The sequence below is a fragment of the Hyperoodon ampullatus genome, assembly GCF_949752795.1.
Source record: "Hyperoodon ampullatus genome assembly, chromosome: 19".
Classification (NCBI taxonomy): Eukaryota; Metazoa; Chordata; class Mammalia; order Artiodactyla; family Ziphiidae; genus Hyperoodon; species Hyperoodon ampullatus.
Window position 1 is genome coordinate 31820778 of NC_136932.1, and position 22193 is coordinate 31842970.

The 22193-nt window shown below is 50.2% G+C and overlaps 1 protein-coding gene across 1 annotated transcript in view; it reads left to right on the plus strand.

The window, feature by feature from the left end:
• Positions 1–2907: 2907 nt before the first annotated feature.
• The window catches only part of SLC47A1 (solute carrier family 47 member 1), a gene marked incomplete at both ends in the record, with an annotated part of 52296 nt that continues 33010 nt past the window's right edge, over positions 2908–22193 (plus strand). The window contains 10 exon segments of the mRNA XM_079725549.1: positions 2908–3054; positions 3258–3359; positions 8275–8343; positions 11186–11334; positions 12117–12159; positions 13188–13232; positions 16368–16465; positions 18485–18579; positions 20655–20768; positions 21869–21936. Of these exon segments, the coding sequence (XP_079581675.1) occupies positions 2908–3054; positions 3258–3359; positions 8275–8343; positions 11186–11334; positions 12117–12159; positions 13188–13232; positions 16368–16465; positions 18485–18579; positions 20655–20768; positions 21869–21936 (930 nt within the window).

Genomic DNA, 22193 nt, shown 5'->3' on the forward strand with positions numbered 1-22193 from the left:
ATCTCTCCCCAGTGCTGTGAACGGCCTTGAATCATCTCTCAGGTCATCTTTCTCCTCCACTGGCCTTATTCTCTTTCTGAGATGCTAATTCGATGAGTGCTGGCCCCTTGAACATTTCCCCGAAGACTCTTAACCTAAAGAGCTACCTTATTTGTTGCATTACTTGGTGGGGCAGAGCCCCTGAGGACCCCAGCTGACCGCAGCGGGATCCAGTCCGTGTCTGTGGGTGAGTGGACAGCACCTGACATAGGATTTCCTTTTATCTCCATGGTAGCAATTGCTTCTTGAATTACCATTCTCCCAGCTAGTAGTGCATACACGCATCTCCTTTTATACAGAAGAAAAACACCCTTTTAAGGCACTGAGTTCCTTTTCATCTCCAGCAGGCCCTGGAAACCATGGAGCAATGTGGATAAGAGATGTTGAAAAAAAAGAGGAGGGGCTTCCCTGGTGGTGCAGTGGTTGGGAGTCCGCCTGCCGATGCAGGGGACACGGGTTCGTGCCGCGGTCCGGGAAGATCCCACATGCCGCGGAGCGGCTGGGCCTGTGAGCCATGGCCGCTGGGCCTGTGCGTCCGGAGCCTGTGCTCCGCAGCAAGAGAGGCCACAACAGTGAAAGACCTGCGTACCGCAAAAAAAAAAAAAAAAAAGAAAGAAAAAGGAAAAAGAGGAGATTCAGTCGGATCAGCAGACACGCCAGGAAAAGGGTCTTGAGGTTCATCCAAGGGCCGCGTGGAAATTGTCTGGGAGACAGCTGGTGCTGTGGCGAGGGCTTCTGCTTTTTGGGGTCATTGTCATCTTGCTGGTGGGGATTTTAGTGAGAGTCTATATCAGAATCCAGTGATGTGGCGAGACAGAGAGAGAGAGATAGAGGGAGAGAGAGATGGGAGAGAGGGAGAGAGGGAGAGAGGGAGAGAGGGAGAGAGGGAGAGAGGGAGAGAGGGAGAGAGGGAGAGAGGGAGAGAGGGAGGGAGAGAGAGAGTAGGCCAAGGGATGCTTCTGACCTTACCAACAAAAATTCATTGGCCTAAAGGTGGCAGTTCGTTTTCAGTTAACGTTATTCAGCTGTGCCCATGGAGGTCAAGAACTGAGAGTTCCAAGATATTATTTTCTGATGAAGAAAAGGAAGGAAGGGAAAAAGTACGTGCTAGTCCAAAACAACGTCTGGAAGATTACATCCACCACCATGTCAACGGAAGACCACTGTGTACCAGATGCATCGATGTATGGCTTTGTATATTTCTTCTGCTTACTGTTTTTTTTTTAGATACAAACCCATACACCAAGGACTTAAGGATTCTTACTATGTGAATTATTTAAAATACATTTTACAATGTATCTTCCCTTAGATTATTATTCAGCATGAAACGACATTTGTTAATATTCATTTGGTACCAAGCGTAATAGGCATGCTTAACAAACTTAAAAGGGGAGAAGGCAGATTACCAAGAAGAAAGGAGTCAGGTGGCATCAATTAGCATGCTTCCTGTCAAGGGCCTGTCTTTTTTTTTTTTCTTTTTTTTTTTTTTTTTTAATTAGTTTCTGCTTTATAACAAAGTGAATCAGTCATACATATACATCTGTTCCCACATCCCCTCCCTCATGCATCTCCCTCCCTCCCACCCTCCCCATCCCACCCCTCCAGGCGGGCCTGTCTTAACACGGGTTTGGATTGACATGTTGGCAGGCGCAGGGAGGCATGAAGCACCAGCACTTTGTTTCTGAGTGGTGGGCATCCCATAGAGAGAAATACAGGCTTTGAAGAGCTAATCCAGGCAAACTGGAGGGAAAAATCAGACCCTTTCCTATTTTGATAGAAGGAAGGGTTGATAAAGTTGGAAGGCAACAAAAATGAAAAGAGTGTTCTAGGAGAGGGGAGGATGGGGTCCTGGGCAGGCCCTGTTCATCTTGTTTGGGCCTGTCCTCGTCTTAAAAAAGCTGCAGGCTTTTAGTGGCAGAGACGCGGTATATCCAGAAGGTTTTGTGCGGCCCCATCTCAAAAAGATGAGGTTTTAATGAATGCGCTCTTCTCCTTGGCCTTGGCAATTATTGGGAAAGTCTTTGAAGCTGTGAAAATCCAATCACTACTAACTCCTCTTAGCGGGTGGGAGGGCGAGTCAACAGCGGCCTTGGATTAAGGGGTCATTCTTGCCTGCCGCCTTGCCGGGCTAGCTCCAGCTGTTAGTTTAGCAAGCCTTCCTACCTACTAAGCACGCTGCGTTCTGGGGTGGATACAAACTGCTAGGCATGGCGAACAGATAATGGAAAAAATGAGAAAAGGTAGCTCCTTTGAGTGAAAAACACCCCAGGGCAGATTTCGGCGCGGGGAGGTGGAGGTACTCGCTAAGGCATCTCCACCCTCAGCGCTTCATTCCTCTTGGGTCAGTTAAGTGGAGGGTCACCTTCCAGGGACCAAGACGAAGGCTGCACCCAAGGTGGCCCTCGCGGTGGAGCCCCAGCAAAGCCCCCGTCCCGGCTTTTCGTTCCCTCCCCACCGGGCACGGGGGCTCGTCCTACCCGCTGCAAATTGCGGGCGGCTGGGAGCGCAACACCCCGGGGAGTAAATTCTTTGACCCAGTCTGGGGGGAGACATCACCCGGAAACCAGCGAAGGCTAACTAGGCCCCCCTGCACTGTTCCCACCTGCTCCTTCCGCGCCCCCCTACCAAGGCCGCCCCTCCCCTGAGTCCCGTGGGCCACGGAAGGCGGGGGCCGGGTCGGCGGCGGTAGGGGGCGGGGCGGGGCCTCCCCACCGCCAATCCCGCCACCGCCCGCCGCCCCGCCCACCCAGCCCCTACCTTACCCGGCCCACCGCCCCCGCCGCCTCCCGCGCACTCCCGAAGTGGGCGCGCCCGCCGCCGAGCGCCTCCCGCGACGGCATGGAGACCCCCGCCGCCCCTGTGCCGCCCGCTGCCGAGAGCCCCTCGTCCGCCCGCGACGGCGCCCAGAGGCCCGGGACCCCCGGCTGGCGCAAATGCCTGCGGCCTCTGCGGGGCGCGCTGCCGCCCGACGTGGGGCGCGAGATGGCGGAGCTGGAGGCGCTCGCGGGCCCAGTGGTGAGTGCGCGGCCCCTTGCCGCCCTCCCCGCGGTCCCTCTCCCTGCGTTCCCCCCCGTCCCCCGCGGTCCCTCACCCCGTGGTCCCTCTCCCCGCGGCCCCCCCCCGTCCCCCGCGGTCCGGCCGGTGGACCAGTGCCGTCCCGCGCTGTCTCGGGCGGGAGGGTCGGTGTAATGCGCTGTCCTTCGCTTTCCTCACCCCAGTTCCTCGCGCAGCTGCTCATCTTTCTCATCAGCCTCGTCAGCTCCGTATTCTGCGGCCACCTGGGCAAGGTCGAGCTGGATGCGGTTACGCTTGCTGTCTCGGTAGGTTTTTACATTCTTTTCTTCTTTTTTTGGGGGGGGCTGAAGACTTGGAAAAGCCTGGAATTTGAGTTGTGTGATGTCTGACATCTGCACCTTCACAGGGTCGGAGCTTGACCTGGGGGTTCCATTACCCTATCGTTAGATTTGGAAGGAGACTGTGTCAACTACTTAGAAAAGGTATTCTCCGAACTCTCAAACCATCCCATGGTGACCGACCTCTAATTGGTCTGGGGACCAGGTATTGCAAAGAATTCGTAGCAATGAGGCAAACTCTGCTGGTAGAACTAAAAGAACTGCATTTTTTTTTCCTATTATGAAGTTAAACCAGATAACATATCTAGAACTAGGTTGACTGCTGTTAGTTTGAATTACACAGTTCATTAAGGTGGTGCTATTTCAGCCTTGTAATAAAGTGTCTCCCTTCCACCATGGATTGAAATTACACCCCCTTTGAAGTCCCTGCATTTTTGCTGGTGATGTAGTGGAAAGCTGCCTCTCTCCTGCGTTTCGTCCATGCTTTCAAAGAAGGTGAAAAGCTTCTCCAGCTGGTAATGGCAGGTGGTGTTTCCCAGTCTCAGAAAATGCCCCTCCTGTTCCCACCCAGGTGGGTAGAGCCCTAAGATCATGGCGGGGCCACAGAAATTTTCCTTATGGTTGAGACCACCTTGGTATATGGAATCATACATTTTATTTACAGGTCTATTATTGGGTGAACCCGTTTGGTAGGTTGCCTTTTCATTTTGTTGATGGTTTCCTTTGCTGTGCAGAAGCTTTTTAGTTTCATGTAGTCCCATTTATTTTTGCTTTTCTTGCCTCTGATTTTGGTGTCAGGTCCAAAAAATCATGCCCAAGACTTGTTAAAGGAGCTTACCGCCTAAGTCTTCTTCCAGGAGTTTTATGGTTTCAGGTCTTATGTTCAAGTCTTTCACCCATTTTGAGTTGATTTTGTGTATGGTGTGAGATACGGGTCCAGTTTCATTCTTTTGCATGCAGACTCTCCTTTCCCAGCACCCAGTTTTGGACAACCTATCTGGTACACCATCTGTACTTTTCCTTGTTGAAGATCTGTACGTGGCCTCTTCTGTGTTCACAGACAACCTCAGGACCTGAGTGCTTGTCTCCTTGGGTGTGTGGGTCCCCCTCCTTCCATCTCGCTGGCTTCCAGGACCCCCAAATGCACATCGGGCCCCACACCCTGCACATTTCCAGCCCTCCGCGTGCACCCACAGCAGAAGCTTTAAACTTTACACTTCCGCTCACCACCCTTTATCCCTGGAGCCCTGTCGAGTCCCCACACCCTTGCTGCCTGTCCTTTGCCCTCAAGGGTGTTTCCCATGCTGGGATCCCTCCATCCTCACTCGCTCTGCAGCCCCTGCTTGGTCCCCTCCCAGAATCCAGGGCCAGTCAGTGCCTGATCCTCACCCCCCTTCCTTCAGCCCTGCCACCTGGATCCCCATCACTCTTCTCTTTCTTTTTAAAATATTTATTTATTTATTTATTTATTTTTGGCTGCATTGATTGGGTCTTTGTTGCTGCGCGTGGGCTTTTCTCTAGTTGCGGCGGGTCGGGGCGGGGGCTACTCTTCCGTTGAGGTGCGCGGGCTTCTCATTGCGGTGGCTTGTTGCGGAGCACGGGCTCTAGGCGCGCGGGCTCAGTAGTTGTGGCTCATGGGCTTAGTTGCTCCGCGGCATGTGGGATCTTCCCGGACCAGGGCTCGAATCCGTGTCCCCTGCATTGGCAGGCGGATTCTTAACCACTGCGCCACCAGGGAAGTCTCTCATCACTCTTTTCTTTGAGACCAGCCTTCTACCTGGACTCAGAACCATCCTTTCTCCTCCAGCCCCTTCCCTTTCACTAGTGCTACTGAATTTAGATAAAGTGTCCAAGTCTCTCCTTGTGCAGCCCCCTCTCTGGCCTCTATCCACTTATGCTCTTTGCCAGAAAGTCTACACTGCGTCTTCATTTTCCTTTTCTCCCCATTGCAAACTGGCCTCTATTTCCCCACTGTTCCATTTAACCTACTCTTCCGAAAGCTGCCAGTGACCCACCCCCCGCCCCCAATCTCCAGAGAACTTGCCCTCACCTGGCCGCCTTTCCCCACCTCCCTCCTGGGAACTCTCCGCACCTGCCAGTCCTCCCTGGTTCCTCTTCTGGTAGTTGTGCTGCTTCTTCTCTTCCCCTACTCCTTTGTTTGTTGGGGACCATCCTGTCCTGGGAGCACCCTACACACGGCCCCGTCTGCATCAGTCAGCGAGCCCTGCTGCCTTAATTGCCCACATTTCTTAAAATCACTTTTTTTCTGTTTCCTGCTACTACACTCTTGCAGCTTGGCCTTCATCCCTCCTGCCAGCCGCAAGGCCTCCCCTCCTCCCGCCCTGACTGCGTCCTGCCCTCCCCCATCCTGCAGCTAGAGTCGCGCCCCTCCCGGCTTCTGATCTCCGGGCATCTCAGCCCCCTGCTTGTGGTGCCCACTGCTTTCTGTTAGCTGCATGCGGGGTCCGGGTGTGTCTGCCTAGACAGGGCTGGGTGACCTGCACAAAACTGTCCCTGAGGACTCCCAGGCAGCCAGAGCCCCCACCTCCAGGCTGTGCTGGTCTGTCTCTGCCTGCTTTCTTGTGATTGGCCAGCTCCTATTAACTTTTGCTGAGCCTGGTACCAGCAGAGATGCGGCCCCAGCAGACGTCTCAGAAATGCGTAACTTCGGAGACCGAGCAGCCAGCCGGCTCTCACCCAGGCGTCCCCTGAATGTATGTTTTTCTTCTCAGCTCTGCACCTTTATGTTTTCCCACCTGTAACATGGTGAGGGTTTAAAGCATGATGATTGTGTATGCCTGTAGAATCCCACGGTGCCTGTTTTTTCATTTATTTCACCAAAACTATTTTGAAACCTATCTTGGGAGGGGAATTCAGATTTTATATGTGTTTTTTGGTGATTCTTTCCCTCTTTCTGTTTTTCCCCTAAAGCACTCAATGATAAGAGGGTAACGGAAGAGTTCCTAGTTTTTGAAGTAAAAATAAAATAGGAATACACCCAGCAAGGACCTACTGTACAGCACAGGGGACTATACTCAATATCCTGTGATAAACCATAATGGAAAAGAATCTAAAAAAGAATAGATACATATACACATATATAAAACGGAATCACTTTGCTGTACACCTGAAACCAACACAACATTGTAAATCAACTATATTTCAATAAAAACAAAGATTTGGAAAAAAAATGAAAAAAAATAATAATACAGTAAATACAAACCTAAAATTATACAGACAGGCTTGAAAAGGGCATGTGGGAAGGTGGCTATGTTCCAAAGTCAGGCATTTGTGTGGATAAGGTCTTAGATAAGGGGGTCTGTGCCTGTCTTCTCGGGCAGTGGGTGGCCAGACTTTTGCTTTTAATCAGCTGTTAAATTGTAACAAATTGCTAGGGAGACAATAGGCTCATTTCAAGAAGACTCTATTTATGAAAGCCAGGCCCAGTTAGAAATATTTTTACCTTGTGAAAAAACTCAGTATATAGTATGAGAGGGTTTACAAAAGTGTTTGGTTTTAAAAGAAAAGAACATTTCTATACACCCACCTTGTTCCACAGAGCATTTGAGTTGGTTTATAAAAATACTTTCAAGGCAGATAGAGTCGGGTCCAAGACACATGGATGGAAGAAGACGCAAGGTGAGGTGGTGGTGACGGCATCTGAGGGGCTGCAGATCTGCTCCGAACTCCCCACCCATGTGGTTCCCCCAAGTGTTCCTGAGCCATCTCTCAGGGAAGAGCAGCTTTTCTTGATGCTGAGTCATAGGGAGTTTCTCTTGTAGAGTTTCATAAAGTGGACACCCTGATGTGGAAGCCCGTGTCCTGGATAACATGCTCTGAGATACAGTAGCAGTTCCTGTGCATCTTTTATCACACTGGCTGCTGGGAGGGGAAAGTGTGACATCAGGGCTGGGTTGGCAAAAGCTTGTTGACTTTAACCAAAGCCGTCTCTGAATAGTAACTTGACCCAGATGGACTTGAAGTTGTAGAGGAAGAATGATACCAAAGTGCATTCATTTACCCAAGAAAGGCTCACATGTGACATTGTTTTTCAGTACAAAACTCTTGAGAAATTGGCATGCTTCATCTTTCTCTCTTCCTGGAAAGCCGAGGTGTTCTGGGGCTTTTGCCCTGACGCTGTCCTGGGTGGACTCAGCAGAGAGCATCTTGGGGTGGATGCCCCTTCCTGCTCTGAGGGTGGCCTGTCACTGACTCCTGGGGGCTCAGCCGAGAAGGTCATCCTGAGGCTGCCATCACTGCTAGATGTGAGCCCAGGATGGAAACGAGGGTCTTCAGCTCCCCCCACCCAGCTCCGCTGGGCTCTGACCCTTACCTGCAGGTCACTGCTTGGGCCTTTGGTTGTCGGGGGCACTGGGTGGGGTCTGGGCGAGAGGCTGACACAAAAGTGGTGCCGTTCCTCACTGGAGGACCAGAGCCTGGGGCCAGGCTGCCCAGCTTCAGGTCGCCATCTGAGTGATGTAAACTTGCTGTGATTCAGATGACCCATAAGATGGGAGTAGTGATCGTAGCATTGTGTGTGTGAAGGGTTTGGGACGACCCTGCACGTAGCACGTGCTCAGTCTGGGTTTGCTGCTGTTATCATTAAATGTACACCGTAGATCAGGGGTATCACCTTCAGGTGTTAACTGCAACATTACTTTTATTAAATACAGAAGTTGTTAACGCACTGTGGGTTTACGAAAAACTAGGTTGTTGGCTCCCCTGGTTGATGCAGGTGACTGTGATCCTGTAGTCAGACTGTACGTTCTGTGCGACAGTGGACAAGGACAGGTGTGGACACCATGGGATCTGAGACACAGACCACCAGCTGCTCCCGCCTGGTCCCGGATGCGTGCCACACCTGCTCTGCTGTTCCTTGCAGGTTGTGAATGTTGCCGGGGTTTCCGTTGGAACTGGCTTGGCCTCCGCTTGTGACACGCTCATGTCTCAGGTGAGGACCACCCTGCCCCACAGACCTTGCTTTGTCAATGATCTTTCGTTGTAGAACCAATCTAGGGGACTGAGGACAGGCTGTGGTTTTGCGGCCTTATGTTTGTCGGATACCCCGCTGCTGATGGCTGTAAATGGAGTGGAGCTGGCTTTACTAACCCTGTCCTCTGGTCCATCTACTCAGGGCTGTTCTCCTTTTTCCATCCTGTCTGATCCCTCCCACCCTAAAACCATCCTCCTTCATCCACTGCCCCTCTGTCTCTCCTCTCCTTCAAACCAAGCTGCTTGAAGCTGTCCCTTGTGGTCCCTGTCTGGACACCGCCCTGGACTCGGCACCCATCACTGATTCCGTTCCTGTGCATCCCCCCCTACCCCCCACCCCCGTCCTGGTCCTCAACCAGCGCAGCCACCGCCGCTCTCCACCACTCCCTGGTTGCCACGGTTGCAGATCCTGCAATGGTCCAGCCACCTCTCCGGTGGCTCCTTCTCAGTCTGTGGTGTCTGTTCTTCTTCTTCCTGCCCCTTGGAGCCCCCTGCCCTCACCTACCTCCCGCTGTGGTACATCCTCCCCCGGCTGCTGTCTCCCCCGCCGCCAGCGGTGGTGAAGACTCACGTCGCCATCTCCTGCCTGACATCTCTTCCCAGAGGGCCAGGCTCCATTCTGTCCTCAGACCCAGCTCATCCAGGATTAAGCTCGCCTGTGTTCCCCTGTAGAGTTCCCTCTCTCAGGAGTACACCACCCGCTCGCTACTCAAGCCAGAAGCCGTCTGCTTCCTCCCCCATCTCCACACGTTAGCAGAACTGTTGATTGCTCTTGACTTTGACTCGTGGTGTTTCTTGACTCTGCTTGTTTCTCTTCATCCTTACTGCCTGTCCTGGGATTGGGAGCGCTGGGCTGGTGTACAGGCATCACCAGCGCAGAGACAGATGCCAGTCAAGGCCTTTTACTCCTGGCTCTGTCTCTTATCTCACCCACCTGATCTATAACCATAGTGGTTCTCCTTCTAGACTCTGAGCTCCTTAGGGAGAAAGGCTGTGTCCCTTTCAGTCTCTGAAGCCCTATGGTTCAGCATTGTGCTTGCTATTATAGCAGGTACCTTGGAAATTTGTTGAATGGGTGAGAAGGAGGCAGAGATGGGTGGATGGATGGATGGATGGATGGATGAATGAATGAGTGGCTGTATGATGAATGAGTGTGTAGATGAATGATTGGGTTGGGTGTATGATGGATGGATGGATGGATGGATGAATGGGTGGGTGGGTATATGATGCATGAGTGGATGAATGGGTGGGTGGGTGGTCAGATGGATGAATGAATGGCTGGGGTGGGGTGGTATATGATGGATGAGTCCTACCTTTAAACCCAAAGCCTGGGAGAGTGAGGACAGGGTTACATGCCAAGGAAGGAGCAGTGCTGAGTGAATGTAGTATCTCCTGAGCTGTTGCCCTCGGCTCCCATCAGGTAATGCATGAGGGTTTCCTGAGATCGTTTTTCCAGGCTAAGCTGAACACAGCTCTGAAGGACTTAATGTAATTTAGGCCAAAGCTAACTCTGGATTGGCGTGATATAGGATATGAAATTTTGTTTCAAAAGAGTTTTTTGGGTCCCTTTTTTTTTTTTTTGCACCATTTCAACATTTCAGTCATTTTTATTCATATATATATATACTTTTTAACAAAAAGGCTGTATCTTAATTTGTTTCCCCACTTATCAATATATAATGGACATCTTTCTGTATTGTTAAATGTACTTCCATAGTGGCACATTGTTTCCCAAATTTTAAATAGCTTTTTAAAAAGATTATAAAGGCCAAACACATAGAAATTTTAGGTTATCCAGAAAAGTATTTTAAAAAGTGGAAAAAATCACTAAAATTTACCCCCGCCCACCCCCCAGTTACCTCTATTAACTTTTTGGTGAATATCCTGCAAATATTTCAATCTGTGTACATTTATGCACCCACACAGTTCTAGCATTTACATATGGTTTTTTTTTTCCCTCCCCTTCAACAGTGTTTGGAGAATGTTCTGTTTCAATGAAGTCGGTGTATACTTTCCCATTTAATATTTGCATAATATTCTGTAATATGTCACTGGTATTTCCATTCTTTCGTTACTGAGTGTTTAATTTAGTCCCATTGTCTCTTTTAATGTGTGTTGAGGTCAGTCGCTTTTGGTTGAAGAAAGAGACAGTCATTCCGTTACTTGCAGAGAGAGGAGGCCTGGGCCGGGGCACTGGGGAGCGGCCTGTCCACCTCCCCGCTCTCTGTGCCCTGGCCTCCCACCTGCCCCTCTGCAGCTCGTGGGGTTCCTCTGCTTGGAGCTGTCCAGTGACCCCTCCCCTCCCCACTCTGTTCCAGCCCTGCAGCGCCCTCAGGCTGCTCCCGCTCATTCTCTTGCCATCAGCCCCTGGGTGAGGCACCCCCATCACCAGGTCAAGAGCTGTGCTCACCACCGCCCTAACACTCCATCATCTTCCCCTTCCCGGATTGATTTTTTTCCTATGAGAGCAGGGAATTTGCTCCCTGCTGAGTTAGTTCCCAGGCCTCACGGCTGTCTGGCACATAGTAGGTGTTCTAGAAGTATCTGCTGAATGAATCCAGAAGGCTCCAACATGCGCCCAGTTCTTCTCACACCTTTTAAGCTCAGCTCTTTCCTGCCCGGTTCCCTGGAGCAGGGGACCAGTCATCCTGGGCAACCAGCTCAGCAGCTGGGGTGGGAGCAGATAGCAGGAAGCACCCAGCAGGGCTGCTGGTGGCGGGCAGGGCACTTGCGGTGGGGCTCTGTTGGCGGGGCAGGCGGCCCAGGCACTGCATTCTCCAGCACTGTATTTGTGTTCCCAAGTCCTTGGAGCCAAGAACCTAAAACGTGTGGGGATCGTCCTTCAGAGAAGCATCCTCATCCTGATGCTGTGCTGCTTCCCGTGCTGGGCCCTCTTCCTCAACATCGAGAGCCTCCTCCTGTTCCTGAAGCAAGACCCCGAGGTCTCCAGGTCAGCTGGATCTCTAGCATCACAAGCCCAGGGTCACAGTCAGTGGCTGGCTGGTTATCTTGCCTGTGTTGACATTTTCGGTCAGTCACCTGGACTTGAACCCTGTGGAAGGTGGAAGCTGTGACTCTGGCCTGTGGGACCCTGGGCTGGTGGGGACCCCCTGATGCGGATGCACGGGGACCCTGCCCTCCGGGAGACACGGCCCCGCCTGCCCTTCACGGAGTTTCTCCGTTTGGCGTTTTGCACACGCACAGAGTGTCTTTCCCCAGCGCGTAGAAGAGGGCAACGTGGCCGCCTCACGTTTGTTTTTAGAGTCGGGATTTTTAACCCTCAGTTCTAGGAGGCCCCCCAGTGATGTTGGGGATGCCGGATGCAGGGAGAGAGACTGTCCTTTCTGGAGATGCAGGCTGTCCTTTCTGGAGACTGTTGGTCGTGCTTCCTTGTGAGGTATAGCTGCAGTCCTGGCTCTTCCAAGAGGCTTCCGAATTTTGCCCAACTCTCAGTTCATTTGGCTGTGTTCCTTCCAGCTTTTCTGCCTAGGATGACCTGAAAAATGTCAAGTCCAGCGCCCCTGAGTAAGCAGACATTTAGCAGGCCTGATGTGATGTCGACTTACGTTGCAAAGAAACAGTCACTTACAAGTGTTATTAACTTTCTCCCATATAAATTATCTTTAGTTTTAGTTTTAATTTTTAGAAAATACTCTGTGGATTCAGCTTGAAGACAGCATGACCAGCAATTGTTTTAATATTAACTGGAGGCTCTTCTGTTGTCTGTTTTAGGATAGCCCAGATCTATGTGATGATTTTAATCCCTTCTCTTCCGGTAAGTGTCAAGAACATCCTTGCATTTTGGTACACGAAGCAGCTCATGAACACGGGCCTCCCCCCTTTTGTTTGTTTATTTTATCAAAGTGCTATTCATGCGACAGGTGGAAATTTCTTGGACCTGTCATCCCCACCCCACTGATCCTCAGGGCTTGTGCCACTTTGATGTCCAAGAGCTTAAATTAAATATAAACACTGATAAGGGGAAGACATTTCCTTCCTTATTCTAGAGTTACTTTTTTTAAAATTAATTTTTATTGGAGTATAGTTGCTTTACAATGTTGTATTAGTTTCTACTGTATAGCGAAGCAAATCAGCCATATGTATACGTATGTCCCCTCTTGTTTGGATTTCCTTCCCGTTTAGCTCACCAAAAAGCACTGAGTTGAGTAGAGTTCCCTGAGCTATACAGTAGGTTCTCATTAATTATCTATTTCATACACTATTTTATATCAACAGTGTATATATGACAATCCCAACTTCTCAGTTCATCCCACCCTGTCCTCCACTTTCCCCTCTTGGTGTCCATACGTTTGTTCTCTACGTCTGTGTCTCTATTTCTGTTTTGCAAATAAGATCATCTGTACCATTTTTCTAGATTCCACATATATGCATTAATATATGGTATTTGTTTTTCTCTTTCTGACTGACTTCACTCTGCATGACGGTCTCTAGGTTAGGATTACTTTTGATTCCAAATTAATCAGGATGCTTCCTGGGCTCCGCCTGCATTTGGGGAAGGACCGCTAGCTGTCACCCTCGGAGCCATTCAGATGTCAAGGCAGCGAGTGGTGGTTTCTCCTGAGCTGGTTAGAATTCGCTTTTGTCCTCACGGAGTCCGCTCTGGGAAGATCCAAATAGTTAGCATTTGATTATCCTAGCATTTGGTTAGTGCGGGTCCAAGTCTCTGAATTTGAGGTCACAAAACAAGATTAAATATCTTACTAAAAACCAGAATCGACGTAAACTGTGGGAATGAGACTTTTTTTTAATCAACGAGAGCTGTTTTTCTATTTTATCTTACAGGCCACATTCCTGTTCCAGCTGCAGGCAAAATATTTACAAAGTCAGGTACGGATTTTTTTTTTTTAATTTATTTATTTTCGGCTGTGTTGGGTCTTCGTTTCTGTGCGAGGGCTTTCTCTAGTTGCGGCAAGTGGGGGCCACTCTTCATCGCGGTGCGTGGGCCTCTCACTATCGCGGCCTCTCTTTGCAGAGCACAGGCTCCAGACGTGCAGACTCAGTAGCTGTGGCTCATGGGCCCAGTTGCTCCGCGGCATGTGGGATCTTCCCAGACCAGGGCTCGCACCCATGTCCCCTGCATTGGCAGGCAGAGTCTCAACCACTGCGCCACCAGGGAAGCCCAGGTACAGATTTTTTAATAGTTTTACTCCATAATACTGGAAATGTGTAGTAAATATTTTTCCCCTAACTCAACGTGGTATTTGTTTTATTTATTAACAGTAATTTGTCTGTTTACTCTGTGCCAGATACTGTTCTAAATGCCTTATAAATATATTAACTTAATTCTAATAACAATGTGAGTAGGCTCTATCTTTTCCATTTTTAGATAAGAAAACCAAGATATGTAGATGATGTGACTTGCCCAAGGTCATACAGATTGTAAGCCAAGGGGCTGGGATTTGAACTCAGCCTGGCTCCAAAGTCTGATCTAAAGTTTTCAATATTTAAAAGTCTGTATTTCTGAGGCGGGCTTTTCCCTAGCTTTCCCTAGTTTGGGTTTTAGGCAGACATACCCAACAGCGTGCTGAGAGTAATTTCTCGCGATCTTGCAAGAAAGTAATTATTTTACCCAGCTTCACAGAAGAGGAGAGTTAGGGCTGAAGAGGGTAGGGTCTGAGTTGGCATTCAGAACTAGATTTTCTTCTACAAGCTATCCTGCCTTAAGGATCTGCTTCGAGTATTTCTCTTTCCAACACGACAGCCCAGTGCTGGGCTAGGCCTGAGGGTTACGGTGGAAGGCAGGCTGCAAGGTGGAATGGGCTGGGGGTCTGAGGCTCTGGACCCTGGGCCATCCCAGCTCACACCGCCCCTTCCCCCAGGCTCAGTGAGACTCGGGAGCCAGACCAAACCAAACGTGTGGCTCCTCGAAGTGGGGGCCACCTGGGACCTGTCCCCCACCGGGTTGCACCTTCTCCATCCGGGCCGCACCTGCAGCCCCACCGTCACGCGTCCATCTCGCCCATCCTTAATGCTCCCCTTCCTTGCTCTGCGCCCCGACCCTGACTGTGCTTAGACAGAGGTGCACTCGAGTGAGAACACTGAGGCTCCAGCAGAGGCCTTGTGGCGCTGAGGTCCCCAGGGTAGCGGCTCGGGTCCAGGCTCCAGCCTGAGCACTGTCACCACCTGCATGTCCACAGCCCACGTTCTGGCCCCACGGGACTGGCCAGAGTGCCACGCTGCCAGCCGGGCCGCCACCCACCCATCCCGACCCCCTGGTAAATATCTTAGGGAATTTTCCATAAAAGTAATGGACAGTTTTTTCCGAGGTTCTACCCGAGCTCTGTCTGGGTGGAGTCTTGTGGATGGATGTGCTCCGCCCTAGAGAGATGATGCCCGGCCCGTCACATCCTCTAGGCCACCTGGTTTCTGGCTTTGCACCGGCCTCAGACTGACTCTGGCGCCTGTTTCAGGGGAGGAGGACCCAGTGTCCCACGGCCACCACCGCAGCCGTGTGCAGGGCCCCCCAGGGCCTCGTGCAGCACGGGGCAGGGTGGATGCGGGCAGAGTTGAGAGGCGCTCCAGCCCACCGAACTGAGCCTCCAGTGCCTGCGTGTCACCGTTTGTCCACGAAGCCATTGCACTTTGACAGTGGTCAGCCGTTTAAATGCAGGGGGAAAATGCAGAAGTCTTACTTAAAGAAAGTACCGGTGTCGTGTGGGCAGCAGATACAAACGAAGTGAGTAAAGTAAGAATAAAGGGATGAGCATTCGCGGTACCCCTGCTCCGCCGCGGGCATCGCTGGGTACCCTGGATGCGGTGACCTCGTGTGCCCCCAGCCTCGGTCCTGGTGCCCCGCAGGTGGTCTTTCCTTATAGACCTCACGCCGGGACCCGGCTGGCTCTTGGTGTGGTTGTCCCCTCTTTTCTCTCTGTGATGCTGTGGCCTGTGATGCTGTCGTCATGCAGAGGCAGTTACCCACTGGGCTGGTCTGGCTCAGGCGGCACCAGTGGGGGAGACGCCCCGTGGTCCTGATCCCTGCTGTTGTTGGTCTTGGGTTACTTCGCGGTCATTTAAAATTGGCGCCTGTTTAACTCTGAACGTTCATTTCATCACCTGTTCCGGAAAACTTCAGTCTTCCTCCTGCATTTGCCCTTCACTCTCACATGACTGCCACGCTCAGAAGTGACATCAGACGTGGGTTTTTTTTCCCCCACACCAAGCAATCCAGGGCACCAGCTGGGTGCCGTACAGTCACTCTGACACTGTGTACCTGGAGATGGCGTCCGATCCCATGGGTTAAGGGCTCAGTCCCACGCGCCTGCTCCCCTGACCCCCCAGATGCTCACTGCAAGTCCAGGTCGTCACCTGTGCTGACCAGTTGGCTATAAATCAGAGGTTCCCACGACCTCCTCTTGGGTTCGATTAATTTACTAGAACTCCTCACAGAACTCGGGAACACTGTTCTGTCACTATTCACCGGTTTATCATAAAACGACATGATAAAGGATCCTGGTGGGCATCCGGGTGGAAGAGGTGCGTGGGGCAGGGCATGGGGAGGGGCTTGTGCCCGTGTTCACCCGCCTGGAAGCTCCCCGAAGCCCGCGCTGTTGGGACTTTATGGAGGTGTCCTCACAAGGGCGTGCTCGTTCATTAGCTCCATTTCCAGCCCGTCCCCCCTCTCGAGAGTGGGGGTGGGGAGCCTGAAAATCGTGGTGACCGGCCCCCATCCCGGAGCCCATCCTGGGTCGCCTCATTAGAACAAAAGATACTCCTGGTACTCTTATAACTAAGGAATTCATAAGGCTTTCAGGAGATCTGTGTCGGAGGTGGGGTCAAAGACCAGATATAAGAATAAGAGATGCCCCCGGTGCTCTTAGCACTGAGGGAATGGCAAGGGTTTTAGGAGCTCTGTGCTGGGAACCGGGGGGCAGAGACCCATGTATATGTTTCCTGCTCGCTCTCGCCACCCGACTGATGGGCTGTTGAAAGTGCTCATGTTTCCTGTTTGCTCGGGGCTCTTAGGGCATCATCATGCCTCAGGTGGTTACCGGCATTGCAGCGAACGTCCTCAACGTGGGCACGAATGCCCTCCTGCTGTACGCCCTGGACTTCGGAGTGGTGTGAGTAGTGACCCCTCCATTCCCCATGTAGAGTGCCGGCTGGGATGCAGGGGAGGGGGCAGCCCAGTGGGGAATGCCAAGCTGTGCTCATGGGCAGCAGATGCCCTGGAACCCGGGAGGGAGGAACGTTGGGGCTTAGTCTGGGGAGAGCGGGGAGCTGACACCTGCCCGGAGGAGGGTGACCCCGAGCCTGGGCAGACAGGGAGGGGTGACCCCAGCAAAGGCAGGAAGTGGGCAGAGGCCTGTAGGGATTTTCCTGTTGTCCCTGGATTGTAAGGAATGGAGCCAGATTCTGTCTCGAAGAAGCTCGAGCAGGCGGGGGTCACACAGAGTGAGACCTCCCTGGGCGGGTGCCACGTGCTGGTCCCCCCCTCACTTGAGGCCCTCAGAGCCTGCTTCCTGCGCGTGGCTGGCGTGATCTCACCAGGACTTGTGGACCGGGCCCCGGCAGTTTTGAGGTGCTTTAGGGCAGTGTGTTCTTTCCTTTTTTCGGCTGTGCTGCACAGCTTGCGGGGTCTTAGTTCCCCCACCGGGGACTGAACCTGGGCCACTGCAGTGAAAGTGCAGAGTCCTAACCACTGGACCGCCAGGGAGTTCCCTAGGGCAGTGTGTTTCTTTATAAATGAAAACTGGTTTCGTGGGTCATGACCAGCACTTTGAAAAATTAAATATATTATGAATGAAATAAGATGAAATAGAATAGGAAATAGAATGTGGCCTGGGGGTGTTTTTCATGAGACGTTTGCTTCTATGGCATGTGGGTACTGGATAGTGACGGAAATTTAATTCTTACTGGTGGTTGCAGTAAAAAATACATACAAAAGCATTTAATTGAAGGATTGTGCAGAGTTGGAACACAGACCAATCAATGAAAAAACATTTGTAACACCTTCCAGAAAACCGAAAGAGGCTTTGGCCTTGGGGAAGTGAAGAGTCAGGGGCCAAGTTTGAGAAGCGGTGACATTGACCCACATAAGCATCTCAGCAGGCTTCTCTGAAGATGAACCTCAGAGACTGTCTTTTAGAAGGTTTTTTTAAACAGATATACAGGGCTTCCCTGGTGGCGCAGTGGTTGAGAGTCCGCCTGCTGATGCAGGGGACACGGGTTCGTGCCCCGGTCCGGGAAGATCCCACATGCCGCGGAGCGGCTGGGCCCGTGAGCCATGGCCGCTGAGCCTGCGCATCCGGAGCCTGTGCTCCACAACGGGAGAGGCCACAACAGTGAGAGGCCCGCGTACTGCCAAAAAAAAAACAACAAAAAAAAAACAAACAAAAAAAACAGATATACAGAGGGCAGTTTGGGAATAGGTGGGTAAGAGGAGAAAAACACAGGGATGGACTAAGAAGTGAAAAAATGTGAGAACTGGTCAGGAGAGTGAAATGAAAAAATAGAAGAGAATTCAGAGTTCCTGGTTCTCTGTGCCAGAACAGGGCACATTCTATTTGTGGGGATAAAATGTCATCCATTGACGATGCTCTCAGGTTATTTCCCAAGACAAAACAAATTTATTATAATGCTGGGAAATAAAACTGCTATGACCTTAGACCAGTTGTTGAACACAGTAGCTGTTTGCCATAGCCTTATTTATTTATTTATCATCTGTCTTTGCTGCACTGGGTCTTAGTTGCAGCATGCATGTGGGATCTAGTTCCCCGACCAGGGATCGAACCCAGGCCCCCTGCATTGGGAGAGCAGAGTCTTACGCACTGGACCACCAGGGAAGTCCCTGCCATAGCCTTTGAACTAAGTATGTTTAAGAATTTATTTGATGGTTTATTTAAGGCTATCAGAACAAGGAAGGGTGATAAGTCTTTATGTGCTTTTGCTTTTCTAGTAGTATTGGGTTCTTCCACAAAAATTCAATCTTGATGAAAAGAAAACAAGTCTATTATAAGTGGATCTGGTGTTTAAAAAGAAGGTAGTCCAGGAGCTATGGGCTCATCTAATAACTGTGAGAGCGAAAGCTTATTATTTGGGAGGAATGTACTCACGGGTGATGATACCTTTTTCTCCTTCAGAGGACCTGCCTGGGCGAACACCACTTCCCAGTTCTTGTCTGCTCTTCTCTTCCTGTACGTGTGGTGGAAAAAAATCCACGTCAACACCTGGGGAGGTATTGAGGACATTGATTTCTTATGTTATCTATTGTTCAGAAAGATGTGATTCTGGTCTCTAAATTTTTTTTTTCCTCAGACTTTTTTTGTTTTTATCTTTTGGGAAATTTAAAAATTCTATAAAATATTTAAGTTACTGAAAATATAAAAGTTACAGGTTCAATGTGAGAATTTTTTTTTTTATATCTACGAAGGCAGCTTTTGTTCATAGAAACCTACTGGCTTGTAAGAATTAATATTAAGTGAGTTAAAATTGCAAATACAGAATCCTAGCTGTTTCTTGCAAATCACTCTGCTCTGTTAAAGTGAAGTTTGATTAATGTCTTATCAAATCACATGAACAGATGGAACTCTTAACAATCAGCACCACTTTCAACTTAGCTAAAGTCCCTTAAGTATCCTAACATCCATTTGTAAATTTAGTAAAATAGATTTTGTGTGTGTGTATGTGTGTGTTATGCAGGCCTCTCACTGTTGTGGCCTCTCCCGTTGCAGAGCACAGGCTCCGGACGCGCAGGCTCAGTGGCCATGGCTCACGGGCCCAGCCGCTCCACGGCATGTGGGATCCTCCCGGACCGGGGCACGAACCCGTGTCCCCTGCATTGGCAGGCGGACTCTCAACCACTGCACCATCAGGGAAGCCCAATAGATCTGTTTTTGTTTTCTATTTTTTGAATTGTGGTAAAATATATGTAATGTAAAATTTGACCTTTTAACCGTTTTTAAATGTACAATTTAGTGCCCTTAAGTACATTCACAGTGTTATGCAACCATCACCACCGTCCATTTCTAAAACATTTTTCTCTCTCCAAATAGAAACTCTACCCATTAAGCAGTAACTTCCCATTTTCCCTCTGCCCAGCCCTGGGTAACCTCTAATCTACTTTCTGTCCCTTTCTGTTGATCTTGTACCTGACACTTTGCTGAAGTGATCTGTTCTTTCTGGGAGCTTTCTTGTGGATTCTTTGGGTAGGTATAGGATGATGTCATGTGTGAAGAGAGAATTTTACTTGTTCCTTTCCAGTCTTTTTTTTTTTTTAAAGGATTCTTTTTTGTGTGTGGTTTTTTAAAAAAATTTGTTTATTTTATTTTTGGCTGCGTTGGGTTTTTGTTGCTGCACGTGGGCTTTCTCTAGTTGCAGCTAGCAGGGGCTACTCTTCGTTGCAGTGCGCAGGTTTCTCATCGTGGTGGTTTCTCTTGTTGCAGACCGTGGGCTCTAGGCACGCAGGCTTCAGTAGTTGCAGCACGCGGGCTCGGCAGCTGTGGCTCATGGGCTCTAGAGCGCAGGCTCAGTAGTTGTGGCTCATGGGCTTAGTTGCTCCGCGGCATGTGGGATCTTCCCGGACCAGGGATCAAATCCGTGTCCCCTGCGTTGGCAGGTGGATTCTTAACCACTGTGCCACCAGCCTTTGCCCATTTTTTAATTGTTGTTGCTGTTGAACTGTAGGAATTCTTTCTATACTCTGGATATTATGATATCCAGATATCCTTTTCAGATAGAATATTTACTAGTATCTTCTCCTGTTCTGTGTGTTGCCCTTTCACTCTGTTGATTGTGTCCTTTAACGCCCAGAATTTTTCAATTTCGATGTAGTTCAGTTTATCCAGTTTTACTTTAGTTGCTTGTGAGCACAGTGGAGTTCAGATCTAATCATACTGCCACGTGTACGCCCAGTGTTCCGCTCTTCCCTGTAGTATCCGTCCATCGTATTTTACTTTTCTAGCTCCCTAGTGATTGTATCCTTGATGCCCCCATCATCCCACAAGCACACCGGCCACAGGGATACCTATGTGGTTTCTTATGGGACTCTGCACAAATTTCTCTGCTGTGTATAACGGGAGTGAAACGTGTGGGTCATAGGGCATATACAGACTTCAGTTTCACTACATTTTGTCAGGTCTCTTCCCACCATCTCAAACTCTGGGCTTGTTGACCTCTTTAAAATATATTGTTTTTCCGGTGAACACTGGTTCCTCCCAGTCTCTGAGCTTTTGGTGGAGGCACGCGTGTGAGATAGAATTGTTGGTATCAGACTGTGGAAAAGTAAATGCTGTGTTCTTCCCTGTCCTTCAGGTTGGACCAGGGACTGTTTCCAGGAGTGGGACTCCTTCATCCAGCTGGCCATCCCCAGCATGTTTATGGTGTGCATTGAGTGGTGGACCTTTGAAGTCGGAACCTTCCTTGCAGGTTGGTCAGCAGTTCAGTAGAAACCTGTCAACAGCCTGGTTAATCATGTCTACAGAGCTTTTCAGGAGACCCAAGTTTGCTTCTCCTTCCTCTTGGTTTCATCCGGCCCTCATGGAAGATTTCAGTACAGGTTTCACTGCTCATCGAACCATAAGCACGCTATTCAAGTTGGGTGAGGCTTTGTGCTACCCCACTGCCTTTCATTTTGTAGCTTTGAAAGGGACGTTTGCTAAGGTCATGGAGCGACCTGCCAAGGTCACGGAGCAGGAGAACAAAGCCTGAGTCCAGGTCTCAGGACTCTGGCCATCCTGTGGTTCAGCTGACTTTTGCTAGGCATTGTGCCAAGATCCTAGGGCATTTACAGAGTGACTGATTTTGCTCTGTTTTAGCCTTGCTCTGTTTCTTTCCGACCTAGAACAATTTTGGTCATGGGCGTTCACCTTAGCCATCCACTGCTAGTGAAGGAATAGAGAAAACAGCAGAGACAGAGGGTAATAATACTTGATCTGAAAGTTTCTGTGGACACTGGAATGCGTTAATCGTCCCATCACTTCTCATGGAGTTCCACTGCCCTCTGTCCTTCCCTCCACACTGTGGTCCCCCGTCTCCCTGAAGGATGACCTGCACCCCCGGGCACCACATGGTTTTCTACTTAAGCCCTGTGTTTTGTTGCCTGGTAAAGTGGGGGCTTCTGGAATGAGCCTGTATCCCATCTTAGCTGCTGAAGTTATTGGATGCTTCCTGAATGGGGTTCTCCTTGGCACAGATAGTGAATTCTGCCATTGGATTATGCTTCTGGGGGCAATCTTGGCTTGTTTTTTTTTTTTTTTGCGGTACGTGGGCCTCTCACTGTTATGGCCTCTCCTGTTGCGGAGCACAGGCTCCGGACACGCAGGCTCAGCAGCCATGGCTCACGGGCCCAGCCGCTCCGTGGCATGTGGGATCTTCCCGGACCGGGGCACAAACCCGTGTCCCCTGCATCGGCAGGCGGACTCTCAACCACTGCGCCACCAGGGAAGCCCTTGGCTTCTCTTAAATTACATTAGGTTCTAGTTTCATAAGGAAAATGTTCACTTTACTCCACTTTTTGAACATTTCAGGATTGATGAGCGTGACAGAGCTTGGAGCCCAGGCCATCATTTATGTACTGGCTTCTGCAGCCTACATGGTAAGGCGATGCCGTGCTGTCCACGCGGAGAGTTAGATGGTACGAGGGGGGAGTGCAGCTGGAGAAGCAAGTGTGGATTTTGGAGCCAGACACACCGCTGGGTGTGGGTCCTGGCCGTGCTGCTTCCCAGCTGTGTGATGCTGGGCTCGTTATGTAACCTTTCTGAGCTTTACTTTCCTCATATACACAGTGGGAAAAAATAATACCTACTTGGCAGGTGCAAATTAAGACAAAGCTTATACAAAATACTTAGCACA